The sequence below is a fragment of the Zosterops lateralis genome, assembly GCF_965231275.1.
Source record: "Zosterops lateralis genome assembly, chromosome: 4".
Classification (NCBI taxonomy): domain Eukaryota; kingdom Metazoa; phylum Chordata; class Aves; order Passeriformes; family Zosteropidae; genus Zosterops; species Zosterops lateralis.
In genome coordinates, this window is record NC_139765.1 from 64608126 (window position 1) to 64623138 (window position 15013).

Genomic DNA, 15013 nt, shown 5'->3' on the forward strand with positions numbered 1-15013 from the left:
GAAAAGGCAAATAATTGCATTGAGATCAATGAGAATCCAATTCCTTCCAGAATATAACAGAGTGTTCCATGAATATGAATGTTTTTCTGAAAAGCTAAACACTCAGCCAGGCACAGCCAAGGCAATCAGGAGACTGGTGAATAATGCTATAGATATTGGACAAGCAGCAGGAGGAAACAGCAAGAACTCACAGCATACTCAGCAGGCATTGGTTCAGGTTACACACAGGACTAGTAAATCACCCAAACTGACTAATTATTATCATAGGCAGTATGTTAACAGGCTTCTGAAAAGAATGTAGACTTCTAGGTATTACAGTGGTGTGAAACATGAAGGCAGGTGTATGTTTCAGAGGTTTGACCCAGCTGATCTCCAGATGATTTATGTATTTTCCAAGGCATGCATATTCAGTCATGTTGTTATCACATCACTATCAGAGTGCAAAGTCAATATGGCAGAAAACAAACAAACAAAAAAACAAAAACCAAAAACCAAACCAAACCTAAAACCCAACAAAAACCAAAACCAAACAAAAAAGAATCCAAAACCAAACCAAAACAAAAACCTGAAACAGCAAAAAAACCCAAAAACAAAAAACCCAGCAAAATACAAAAAAACCACAAAAAAACCCCCAAAACCCCCCAAACCCCAAAAAACAACCAAAAACCCACAAAACAAACAAAAACAAACAAACAAACAAACAACCCCCCCAAAAAACCTAAAACAAAGAACCAAAAAAAATCCCCAACCCTCCCCCCCACTAAACAAAACAAAACAAAACAAAACAAAAAAAACACCTAAAGAAATTCTTAAAAAAGAAGGTATGACAGAAAAAAAGCATACCAAAGGGTGCTTTCAAAAAATAAAGATTTCTGCAATGGATGGCATTAACATACATACAAATCCTGGACTATTTGGTAGCACTAATCTCATCTGATATGACCCATCTAAACATTAGATAAGGAAGCTAAAATAAATGCTTCAAATTTTCATTATAATCTTTTGGCTCCTAACCAAAGGAAAAGAACTGGCTGATCTGGAATGGCAGATTTAATTAACAATCTGTGGGATACCCATAAGCTTCTAGAACAGCAACTGGATTGAGGAAGAAAAATAGACTATTTAAAACAGCAGAATATACCTATAAACATAGGACCCTGGATCCATTTGCAGATAAGGATAAATAAACTTTTGCATTAACTTCTACACACAGAGTGCACTACTTTGAGCCACTAGATTTGGCAAGTCTCCTGTCCACTTGATTACCTCCCAGTCGAAGCCTAGTAATGTCAGAATAAATAATGCACAAAAGGGGAGATCACCATATAATAGCCTAAAGTAATTACAAATGCCTTTACAGGACAAACTGTTAGGAATTCTTTATGAGAAATACACACACCAAAGCTTTCCCTTAACAGACAAGCCATTATTCACATACTGCAGCAGTGGATAACACGTTTCATTAGAGCTGCAAGCCTGTAAGACTACTATCACAGGATAAAATAATGACCATTATGGAAAGCATATTCATCTGAAAATAAAGTGGGGACAAAACATGAGTTTCTAGTTATAGACATGAAAGCACACTCTCTACCACAAGACTTGGACATATCCAAGCATTGTCGTCATAGGAAAGATTCATATTAATTCTAATGCACTGATTTTTAAAGCCTTCTCTCTTGGAACACAATTTACAGCCCAATAATTTTGAGGACTCTCACATGCTGAAATGAAGATCAGCTGATGTTTAATTTTAGCTTGCCATGTGATCCCACCTGGAAATACTCTAGATTTATCTGCATTTAAACAGTATTCCAAAGTAACAGTTTGAATATCAGTCCAAAAAAAAGGGGTTGTATTCAAGAATATGCAAGGGTAAATAAAAAGCCTCTTTTCTGAATCTCCAGCATAATAGTTTAATTTCTAAGTAAGTTATAAATAAACCTGAAATAAAAATTAAGATTCTTAAGACATTAAGGAGCTACAAAGAACTGTCTATTATAGAAACAGGTTATGGCAATCTTGGGTTTGGGGTTTTTTTTAACATTTCAAATAAATACAGCAAAAGTGAAGTTCTAATAAAGAACTCTTCCATAAGAATGGCTGTGTTATTGTTTGTAGACAAGCTTAGAAATAATCTATTTACAGGAAGTGCTTGATAAAATATGCTATATTTGTGAATGGAAGTTCTTGGATTTGGATTCTTATTTTTGTACTTGAGTATTAATTTCAGCAAAAAACTGGGCTAGAACATAGGAAAAACGTATTACTGTTAATCAGTAGAACAGAATAATGAAGCTCTATCAATGCTGAGAATTTTTGTGCAAGTCAGAAAAAGCCTTTTAGGAACAATATTGTGCCTTGAATCATCGGGAGGACCTCTAGAAGCCTCCTTAACATCATTCCTACTACTTAATAGCTTATATATATGAGTACTGAATATTATTGACTTTAGAACAAATCTGTTTTACTTATTTTATTTTCCTTGGAGCATGCACACAATTCTGGATCCTAATCATACTGCTAAATGAGAGAGATCACCCGAATGTTCCAGGAAACTGACATTTAAAAGCCCTACTTAATAAGTCCTGGTTTCAGTTTCATGACAGAGGGGAAACTCACCTTCATATTAATCATATTAATGCCTCAACCTGACTTTTACTGATCCTAAACAAACATTAATCATGAAAGTGACTCTGTTTTCAAAGTGGTTTTAAATTACTCACTAGGTGTAGCAGCCCTTCTTCAGACTCACCAGACAAGGCTCAGGTTCAGTTAACCACACTCCAGCACCTTCACCTTCACTCCATTTTGGTGGGATCCCTCTTCCAGTGTTGACAATCTTCATTATTAACTGATTATTTATACCAAATGTGTCAGGTAATACTGAAACAGATTTCCTTCAGAACCACTTCTTATTAAAAGAGATAGATTCCAGAATTCTACCACATTTTTTTATTCTGAAATTAAGCCATGTATAATTGTCAGAATTTTTGAGGGAATTATTAGCATTCTGATTCCCAGCCCAAACACTGAGCTCATTGCAACTCCAAGAAGTCACCAAAAAAAATCTTTCTGAAAGTTCCAAGAAGCTTTATGTTAACAGAAATGCATTTAAGCCCTAGGCCAATAAAAGTGATCAATAATATTAAGCAAACAAATTAGCTTTCCAGGTGATTACTGAAGTACCACTTCAAAGTGGTGATATTTTGTTTTCAGAAGAAATACTTGTGCTTTTCAGCTTTTTTGTTGTTTCATTTGTCTTTTTAGTAAGTTTGGGGTTTTTTTAAAGTTAAATAGATCCCATAGGAAAAAACCAAAATTTTTAAAAATAAAACTTTAAAAAAACTTTTTTTTTTTTTTAATAATTATCTTGAGACATAATTTAAGAGCTAATAACCTTTTAGTCAAAGTTCATACAGAACTCAGAACTGCACAAACTGTAGACCAGCTAGTAGTTAAGCACAGTCTCCCTGGATTATTTACTTTTCTTTTGATGACACTTGGCAATGACTGTTCAGGAATAGGCTGATTTGTAAATCAATGTTGTTTGTGATATAGATGCAAGAACACAGAACTTGTCTTTTCTTTCCTCTATTTCTTAACTCTGGCTGCAACTTTTTTCTTATTTAAATTCTTTCTGCTTCTTTTTAGGAAAACCAGCTGGATTATACTGGCAAATACCTCAGGAAAGCAGAACTAATTGCTCCAATTATTACTGGAGAACCAGGTGGGAAATTAGAATATAGGGCCAACTGGGGATAGATAAAAAATACTCAGATTAGAGAGGAAGCTGATAACACTTTGGTTTATAAGGCTGCTGTTGTTTATCTTGACTCAGGTTTTAAAGTGTGGGTTTTAAGCATTACTAGTCAGGCTATTCCTAGCTTAAGGGAACACGTATAAAACACAGATCTCTTTTTAAAAAATGAGAGAGGATAAGGACTGCTGTCAGTGCAAAGGCCTGATTCATTGCTTAAGGATCCCTCATGACAGAAAAGTATATCTGATCTTTTCAATTCTTAAAATCAACATATGACAGGCCATCAGCAAGTGCTTTTACTACTTGTTTCATATTCCCTTATGTCCTTTTCTTCCTCTGTAATGCAGCAGCTGCTCATGTGAGAAATTACCCTTGCTGGTATTTTCTGCTTTAAATTTTGTTGGCATTGATTAAAATTGTGCTGTCGAGTAGTAGATGGTAGACCCTTGGTAGAAGGTGATGGCAGAAAGTAAGGTTCTGATTTTATATTAAAGACAGTTTAAACAAGTCAGGTTGAATTTTAGCCTTTTTATTTATAGAGATAGTAGTGACGTTTGGCCATTCTTCTTCTTTGAATTAGATACCTTGCTGAGAAAGGATCACATTTTAATCAATAATATTTTATTTCGCAAAAAGACCTCTTCTACATGGAAATGAGAAGGGCAATAGGACTATAAAAGCAGATATTACAGCCACTAAAAATGGGGCTTTAAAAAGATATTAACAGATTTATATTGCACTCAAGGAAAGACAAAAAGAATGTGCAGCAATTTCTTTTTCTATGTACATGTCATGAACTGAAAACCAAAAAATGCAATTCAACCTATGTTCAAGTCAGTGTTGATGACATTTCAGAATGTCTGTATTTCTCTTTAAATCCATGGATCAATATCCATTACAATCAAGACAACAGTCTCATACTTGCTCAGTACAAGACTATGTTGATTAAAAAAAACTACTTGCAAGTCCAGATTTTTCCAGATTCTCATACATTTTGGTATATGTTAGGATTGAATGTGAAAAACTTCAGAATAATCTGAGTTGTTGCGAGGGCAGCAAACATCAAAGATAGTATTTGACTTAAATAGATGATGCTTCCTGTGGTTTTGAGATACATTCTAAAAAGGCCTTTAAAAAATTGATCTATCCTTGTTCCAGAAACATAGAACTATTCCTGCTATGGTGAAAGTGACTGCTTCTGACTTGGACATTAATTGCTGATCTATATACTGTTAGATGTACTGCTAGGAGTCAGGAATAATGAAGATAAAAATTTTTAGTTTAGTTCAATTAATTAAATTCAAGAAAAATAAATATGTGCTAGTTTATGATTTGTAGGTAAATTGAAGACTACTCGAGCCTGTGACTTCACAGTTCCTCTATCTATTCACTCCCTGACATAAATACAGAAATGAGCAGTTGTATGATATATAATGATACTTGCAATTTTCCTTGGAAATAACAGTTCTCAGATTCTTGCTACCCAATACTGTACATGTGACATCCTGATGTTGCTTCAGTAGTTGAAACAATCAAAAGGTAAGAAGCTGAAAAGAAAGTGGAATTTTCCTGGCATAGAGTTACTGACTTCTCTGTTCAAGACGAAACACTGGATGAAGTGTGTGAAATGCAGGCGGCTGATGCTCTTAATGAAAGGCACAGAAGAAATCACTGCTGAAGGACAGAAATGTTTTTACTTCTGTAGCTGTCAAACACCTAAGTGGACAGCAGCTCCCAGAACACCACTCACACCAGGCAGACATATTTGCAGTTTGCGTGTCCAACCCTTCAAAAATATTTGTCAACTCTTTTAAGAGTCAAGGAATGGTTTGGGTTGGAAGGGATCTTTAAAGATCATCTACTTCCAACCCCACCCTAAGACAGGGACTAGACCAGGTTGCTCAAAGCCCCATCCAACCTGTCCTTGAACACTTCCATGGTTAGGGCACTCTTCACTTCCCTGGAAAACATGATCCAGTGCCTCTTATATTCTAAATCTACTCTCAGTTTAAAACCATTGTCACTGTAGGCCTTGGTAAAAAGTTGTTTGTTGTTTTTTTTTTTTTTTTTTTCCTTTTTTTATGTCTCTTTTATCTATTTCAAGGCCACAAGAAGATCTCCCCAGAGTCTTCTTTCTTCCAGGCTGGACAACCCCAACTCTCTCAGCTCGTCTCCACAAGAGAGGTGTTCTGTCTCTGATCATTCTAATGCAAGAAATTTTCTCACCTGCAGTAAACCTCCTGTTTTTAGCCTGGACAAACCAGATATCAAAGTATATATTTGTGCATATACAAAAGCACTTACAAATCTCAGTAACTGTATCACTGTACCATCATTATCTGTTAATAACTTCCTTCATCTGCCTTTTTTCTCCTCTAATAACCTTCTGATTGAAAGTCCAGTATTAGGGGATTTTTCTCTGAACATCTTCCAAAGGGCTAATATTATACTTCTGATATTTCAACCCTCAGATTTAAAAGAAATCAAAATGCGAGTTTTTTAAGGTGCAATATGGAGCAAGCCCTTAGGCTGTTCTTGGTCACAGTACAGTGAGTCCTGTCTTTTAAACACTGTTAGTCCAGCCTAGTTAAAGATCAAATGAAAATGAATTATTTTTTCTGAATTTTAATTACTCTGAAGAATATGGAATTGTTTAGCTGTACCTCTTCTATCAGTTTGTTTCATGCCTTGTTTTACTCAGGAGTCACTCCTGGGTGCTCCTCTTCAGGAGACTGTGAAACTGTTTGCAAGGCTATTTTCTCCAGGGTTTATTCTGTGCAGAAAGGATGGATGAAAATTTCACTAGGACTATTCAGAAAGCTATAAAGGAACATTTACAAGTCAAATGATTCCCGATCAGAGGATCATGTACCTTTCCAAAATCTTATTAGAATGAGTCCCTAGAATGTTTTAAAGTTTCTGTGGAATTTCAACTATTTTTCTCATAAATAAAGATCAGACTGCCTTAATTATTGAAATACAGAGATAAAACTGAATTTCTTAGTTTATAATTTTGGCTAATGAACCAGAGAGATCAAAAATTAAGAAAAAAAGGATGTTTTTATCTTAGATTACTCTGAATAGATGAAATTAAACCTAAGGTACTATAAAATTTTTCTGTTAAAATGTGATCATGGGGCATGTTTGGGGCTTGGTTTTTGTTGTGTGTGCCTTTTTTTTTTTTTTTTTTTTTTCTCTTTAATCTATAACTTAGGCAAATTACTAGCATAAAAAAAAAAAAAAAAGAAGTAAAAATCCTCCAAGAGTTCACTAAAGGTTATACTAAATGAGATCATATCTCTATAACATCATTTTGTAAAAGTTCATTAAGTATGTGTACACCTTTAGATTTTGAAATAGTACAAATCTATTCCTTCTGTTGGCCTATGGAAATACACCTACTTTACTAGAATATTCTGAAAATTTCTGTTCAGGTTCAATCATCTGTAGAGGGAGACAGTTTCTTACTTAGAGAACTTTGCTTAATTACACTCAAAGTAGGAGTTTCGAAGGACCACTGGAAAGTCATAAAGTGAACCTTTGGGATATGGCTGAACAGTGAACAGAAGTTTTTGGCATTCAGGACATGGACTAATGGGTAATTAAAAAAAAAAAAAAGGTAAAAAAACCCCACTCTCTTGGAAGATGTGGGTGAGGTGCTACGCTGCTCCTATAGAAAGATTACAATTTTCTGACTGAAAATCCTCACCATAATAAGGCCAACCACAAAGGATGACAGAAGTACTGTGAGTAGTCATTCATTCAAAAAAATCCTGACATTCTCCTAAAAGAGTCTTCACTTGACATGAACCTCAGTGCTTTAGGATTGAGGAATGATTGAGGAATGATACTTTGCATGCATACAGAATCTTCAAAAGGAGAAGATACAACATTTCCATAACAATGCTATTTATATATCACTCTTCTACTAGAAATAATGGCATCTTGGGATTACCTAGCAAATTTATATATTTTAAGTGTATGGAAATAATTTTTCCCATAAATTTTTTAAATGGATAAATGGTTGGTAGGTGGAAAATGCCCTCTGGAGCCTATTGGCTGAGCAACTTCATAGCACAGATAGACCAATCATGATCTACAACCGAATCAAGATATTAATCATGTGCTTTTAATTGTGAATTTCAATCCTTACATGTATGCAATTTGGCTTTTTATAATGCCTGTAATATTCTATCCATGTCATAGGAAATCTTTGAACAAGGTATATTGCACTTTCTGAAACAAATACAGAAGTTGGCTTGCATAACTTAATGGAGATCACAATACGTGTAATAAGATTTACTGAAGCTCAAAAAGATGAAGTATTTCATCTGATCAGGGCAGAATGCCCAGAGTAAGATAGCATGCAACAATGCATATCATAAAAATAACTAATACACTGTCCAAGAACAAAACTGATTTTTTATATATATATATTATAAAGTAGTACAAAAATACAGAATATGAGAAGATAATATATTCAGAGAAACAATTATCATAGACATAGACATAGATTCAGAGTTGTTTATATTGACCATTTGGTTATGTCAGCAAAGTAAATCGCACTGCTTTCCACTATTTACTTATAACTATACTACTATGTGTTAATGGCACAAAAACTATTCCCAACAAGACATTAACACAAGTGGGCAAAAAACTAAAAAATGAGCATTTTTTCCCTGGAAATTCCACTTATGTAAATGCCTAAATTTTGCAGTCATACCTCCATGAGGTGAACTCAAACCCTGTTGCTACAGTTTTGATTCAGCCACCTAGAAACCAATTCTCATTGCCATTTGAGGGTCCTACCTTGCTTTGCCTGCAGCTACAGGTCTTAAAGATCCCCTAAGTCCCCTGCCATATTTGTCAGGCCTGTGTGAATGACTTGGATGACTAAAACATTTCACATAGCAGTAGATCTGCATGTTCGATCAATAAAATTTATTATTCACCATTTTAAAGAGATTAACCCAAGGCTACTTTTTACAGAAATTATGCCCTAAGAATATCTGAAAATATAAAATAAGAGTACCAGTATTAAGAAGTTTTAAATGTAACTCAAAGTCATTATTTGCAATTAAGAATACGAATTCCAGCTATGGGAGATCTCCACAGTTAATGAAATGTGGGAATGAATATTTACTTCTACTTAATTTCAGAGCTCCTCAGGTCCACAACACAGGTAAGTGAACTACAGAAAAGGCAGGATTTTAAGATTCTCATTCTCTTTTATTTATCTATTTAAAAAATGCCAAACTAAATCTGTAATAATGAAGTAATCCTCAGTTAATCTTGACTTCCTCTAAATTCTGAACTACTTTCCCAAAAGATAATTATAGTTACATGTTGAAACTCAAATGCTCTTGAATTGTTATTCAGCTTTTAGTTTAATTTGTCCTTTGACACTGACCTTTCCACTCTTTGTCAGCTAAAAATCAGACACTAAAATCCAGGCTGACTGCACCAGCCTCTCTCTGTGGCAAAAAACACTCAACAAGAACCAGTCATTGTATCAGACTAGGAATTGTAACAAACACTTAGATTCTCAAGGTAGCAGAGGTGAAAGAGGTGAATTGCATTGTAGATGAAAATTAGGGAATTGCATCTCTTGACTTATTTGCAGATTTTGAAGACACGAAGAAACATAACTTTGGAAAGGTAATTTCAGACCAAATGTCACATACACATCTTTCAGAATGTTCCAAAAGGTGTTTTGAGTTGGTGTTCTGTTTTTATTATTTGGGTTTGTTTGGGTTTTGGGGTTAATTAATAATACCAATAAGAAATGAAAATATTTTGTATTTGTAGGCTCTGAAATTTAGGATCCAAGACATAACCTAGAGGGGCAACTCATGATGAACAAAATAATGAAAAGGTATTTTTTTAAAATTATAAATATGTACAAAACTCACCAAATAAAATTGAAAACCTTCCTACTTTCCATTTTCATCCCACCATTTTTCCTTTTAAAAACAGATTTTTTATTCAAATGCCTAAATATACTATTGAGAAATTGAATTTTGATAGATTAGATTGTTAAAGTAATTGATATTTGATATTTGCTAGCAGATTTAAGTATTTTTAATGAGCACTATGTATGAAAATATTTAGTAAAATACATATATACAGGTAAGAATTCTTGCTTTGGAAAAGAGAACTTTACAGATCTACCTGTAAATTCCAATTTGACTTCTTCAGCTCTGTGGAAGATTAGACTGCTTTTACCTCAAATATGGAAGCAGCAATTATTTCCCCATCTATAGAGATTTTAGAAAGCTGGAAAATGTTGATTTTTTTAAATGACTAAACTTAAGATCAATTAATCAATTTATATATAAATTTCAAATTGTGAATTAATTGATACTCAAAGCTGCATTGAAATGCATCTAAATGCCAAAGATCTTATTTTATAATAAAAAGAACATCATGATAGTTAAGTTTTATATTTGAGGTCAACATAAACATACACTTGAAAGAATATACCTTATATGTAAAAGGAAATGGAATTTTCATAACATGTCTTTCAGTACAAAACACTCTTCATTTTCATGCTTTTATGGTTTTCCATTACTGCACATGAAAAAGATATTCACATTCCCTATGAAATTTTGAGTCATTCTGTCAGGTGCTTTCCAGCTCTAATATTACAATGTCTTCTTCTTTCTCAGCACCACATTAATACTAAAACAAAATCATTCTGGATTTCCCAAGCCAATAAAGGTTTCATTGCAGTGCATCTGCATTAAGTGCAGCAGTCAAGCCTCCTTAACTAAGATTTTTATTTAAAATTAATGTTTTATGTAAACACTAATATTAATAATTGCTTTATGAAGTAAATGTTCTGAAATGTTATGAAAATAGAGCCTGACAGGCATTAGATATATTCTTTGAATCCAATGAGTATTAATTCAGCTCCATACTTTGTATTTCTTATTTGAAAAGCAATGAATATCAGAAGACAGAAATTATTATATATTATTCATTGTAATCTAACTATTTAATTACTTTAAATAAACAGGTGAGACACCATTCTCATTTAAACTGAAGACTCATTACATTGGCGTTCTGTGTAAAGGGCCCCCAGAGAAAATGAAGGTCAGGATTTTAATCTACAATACAAAGAGAGCATAGAGTAATTTTTCATAGCATAACAAGAAAAAGAAACTGGCACACCCTTCCTACAAACATGGGGTACCACTATAGAGATGTTTGTATTTCTTTTTACCTTCTGAATCGGTTACTCCTACTCCCGACTGCTTTACTGGTTCTTGTCCATTCTGGCTCATCTTCCCTCTGTTAAAAGATATGGTGGTTGTTGTCAATAAAACCATAGAAAGATGAGAGATAAAACACTGATACACCTAACCCAATGAGGCTTGCTCTTTTAAGAATATTATCTTTTTCTCTTTTGAAGGCAGCTGCAATCACATCCTGCTAAGCCTGTACATTCTTACAGAACTGGTCCATCAGGTGCTGTTTGCCACTGCCCTACATCACTCTGGGGCTTCATATCTTCTCACTTTATCTTGTTATAGTCAACAGTGAAATATATAATAAGCAGTCAGAAAAAAAAATTGATATTTGGTATACAATAACATTGCTTTAAAGGTAAGGCTTATTTATGGTTGTTATTTTCTTAAATGATTGCTTTTCTTTACAGTTTAGATTTAGCATAAAAAAAAATCTGAAAACTTAATGTTAATCTTAATGTTGAGTGGAATAAATCATGCTCTAGAGTTCCCTATTTTCCTGCATTTTATGTAGAAAGAACCTGCTTTAGAATCTTGACGTCTAACTTTACACAATGAAAGTTAAGTAAAATATAAGCTATCTTTAAATATACTTGTTTCAAGCTTTAAGACACGATTACAATCACATTCAAACATTTGTACTTCCGGTTTTCTTTTTGCCTTAAGACTCTGAGTGGTGTGATAGAGATTATAAGGCATAATCTTCAGTTGCATGCGATTCCTTGGAGGCTAAAGGGTCAGCACTGTTCTTTTCTATATGTGAGCCAGCTTCATGTCTGAAATTCTCTAAATTCATGGGGAACTAAAAATTAGTATAAAAGCACAGTTTTTCAAGTGATTTTATTTTCAGTTTTAACTGAAAGTGATTTATTTCTTCTTCTGTAGGTAGTGCTTCATAAATCATTACAAATATGATACAAGAATTATTTGTCTCAAGGGTTATATTCCTTATACATAATTTAATTGTTTTTTCACCTTTGCATTCAAAATGAATTTTATTTTACAGCAATGCAATGCTATAAAGGGTTACACAATACAAAGGCATAGGGAATACGGTCTTTATCAGAGATAAGAACATGAGTAGCTTTCAGGAATATTACAACTGGATAATAGGAATATTTTAAAAAGTCCAAATTAGAAAGACTTTGCAAGACATATTCAGATTTATGTAACTATACAATTATTAATTTCCCTTGATAGTTATAGCTACTTAATATTGTCAAGTATTCTAATTAGTTACCTCATCAAACAATTCCCATGGTGTCACTATTTAATTATTTTATTCTGCTTCAAGACTAATTTTAATGGTTAAAAGCACTTGGACTAAAACAAAGAATTTAAAATTCAGCACATCCAACAATTTCTATTGATAGACCAGAAACTTAGTCTAAGCAGAGTGCTTATAACCAAAAAGCTTTTTAAATGTCAAGATACTTTAAAATATTTAGCCTACTTAATACATCACATTCAAATTGTAAGCTGTGGTCTTCTGGATTTGCTGAATTACAGTACAAGATCAGAGTCCCTGAAGTCATTATCAAGCCAGTGTGAATGCAAATGATGAGTAGAATTGTAATATACATATATTCAGATAAATAAGAATTTTTGTACAGAATTCAAACTGGAAACAGTTATCCATTTAAAATTCTCTCCGTGACTGATCTGATGGTAAACAGTTATTTTGTCATTCATTTCCCTTACATTGCTATGTAAAGCCCTGGAGACTAACATGAAAAATGAAGCAGGTTCTGTCTGTATAAATTTCCTGTATAATTTTAAAGACTGTCTAATATCAGCATACAAGTAACTTACTTTGAAATGCAATAATAAATATATAAGTAGTGTAGCCTTACAAAAAATGAGACATGGATATATTTTATTTAATTAAGTATAATTCATGAGAGCAAATTTCCATAAGAGAAAGTCTGAAGCTGTGGAGACTTCCTCCTGCTTTTCAGTAGAAGTGAGACTGATTTCAGGCTTGAGACCAATGAGTCTTTCAGCCAAATTGCAAATAACTCCAGGTACTGTCACATTGCTTGTCAATACCTCTAGGTACTGTAACACTGCTAGTCAATACACAGTAAATGATGTTATTTGCACTCGAATTTGGCATGTGTGAACTGAAAATTTCTATTGAGAGCTCCATCTTGTCTTGTTGTCCACAAAGATTTTATGCATCTTTGCTTTTCTCACTGGGAAAGACAGCCCAATATTTTTCTTTTTTATTTTAATGTTGTCAAAGACAAAGATAATATTTTTTCCCCTTTTAGCCTAGATCAAAATGAGTGAAAAGTCCAATACAAATTTAAAAAAAGGTACCCTACAACCTAAGTTGACATAATCCTCCTAGATTCTGAAGGTGAGATTGAAGTCTTAGATTTGTCTCTATTTTCCCTTTAGTTGCTAACAAGATATAAACAAATACAATTGGGCTTTATTTTTGAAAATTATAAATATTCATAAATATCACAGTTCTAGAGAATTTTCACTGTATTGAATTTTTTCTAGGAAGATTATGTCTTTTTTGACTAATAGTTCACAACTTCATGGGAAAAACAAAAATTTTTTATTCCAGAGAAAATATTGAACAACTATTGCAAACAATGAATGAACAATGACCACCAACTAATATTTTGAGAACACTCAATCTATAAATATTTTTCAGGCCAGAATCATTAAGTTTATCAGAAGTTACTTTGACTTATTAGGGAATATAAATGAAATTGCTAAATGATGGTGCATGCTGACAGGAGGTGAAAAAATCCTGGCAATATTTTTCTCTGTGGAGTACTTAACTGGGTAAAAAAGTTTGGAAAATTAAATCATTTTATAGGATCTTTACACAGATAGTAGCTTGATAATTCCTACAGGGACTCTGTATCAAAAATCTTTTTCCAGCCAAGAACTGAGAAATTCTACTGAAACTCCCAAAAACTTGGGAAAAGTTGGGCTGTATCCAGAGTATGAATTCCCCTTGCATTAGTAATAGCTCTTTATAGAGGAAGGAAAATCTGAAAACTTAAACAAAGCTTTCTCAACCCTACAATAGTTGTACTTTTAAAACATAAGTCAAGCTCATCTCTACACTCTTTCATCAAAGGCTGAGACCAGCACATCTCCCATATGACAGAAATAAATTCATGAGGTTGAGGTAGAGGTTTAGTTGGTTATTAACAATTCAATATTCAACAAAGCAGAATAAAAGTGTGAACTCTGGGGAATTCTCCCCAGTTTAGCTGCTCTTCTACTGCATAACTCCTGTCTGCAGAAGAAACTACATAAGAAGATGACTGGCAAGTGAAAGCGCTACAAATCGTGCATGGAGGATAAAATATATTAACAGAAAAGCCTTACATTCTTGGGATGGGAAATAGATTATTCTCTCCCGTGGTACTGCTGCTGCCTTCACTGTCCATGCTGTATCCACTGCCAAAACTACTGGCTGAGGAGCCAGTGGAGACAGAACTTTCTGCAGGTCGGTGATTAGTAGACCTTGCTGTACAGGGCAGGAACATTTGGTTACTCAAATCTTGTAACACATCAGTACCACTGATATGAAGAAAAAAAAATGTAATTTAACAAAATCACATGCTGCAAACACTTTCACTTTTATATTTTACATCCAAATATTGGTTTATCATCTTTTGCAGATGAAGGGGTTTTTTTAACATAGAATAAGATGTTCTAAATCAAATACCACACTACCATATTTTTTTTTCTCCAGTTATGTTAATAGTCCAAATCAACAGACTGAAGGTAAAAAAAAAAAGAATGGGATAGAATGATTAACAGTGCTTTTCTGATTAAAGTGACAGAAAACCAGTTATTTATCTGAAACATTTCATATGATATTTTTGTAAAAATGAAAGCCCTAGTGGGCCCTCCTCATATTCCTTGTGAAATGTTCTTTGCATTTGGTGATTTTGAGGAGAGAAGTTTGCAAAGATGTGTGAGCACACAATCCATAGTCACAGAGAATATCCCCATCCCTCTTCAG

At 33.6% G+C, this 15013-nt stretch overlaps 1 protein-coding gene across 1 annotated transcript in view; it reads right to left on the reverse strand.

Moving 5' to 3' along the window:
- Positions 1-15013, reverse strand: part of PCLO (piccolo presynaptic cytomatrix protein) — a gene marked incomplete at its 5' end in the record, with an annotated part of 328275 nt that overhangs the window by 31853 nt on the left and 281409 nt on the right. Inside the window, 2 exons of the mRNA XM_083859465.1 lie at positions 10989-11056; positions 14371-14512. Of these exons, the coding sequence (XP_083715591.1) occupies positions 10989-11056; positions 14371-14512 (210 nt within the window). The remainder of the gene's footprint in view (positions 1-10988; positions 11057-14370; positions 14513-15013) is intronic.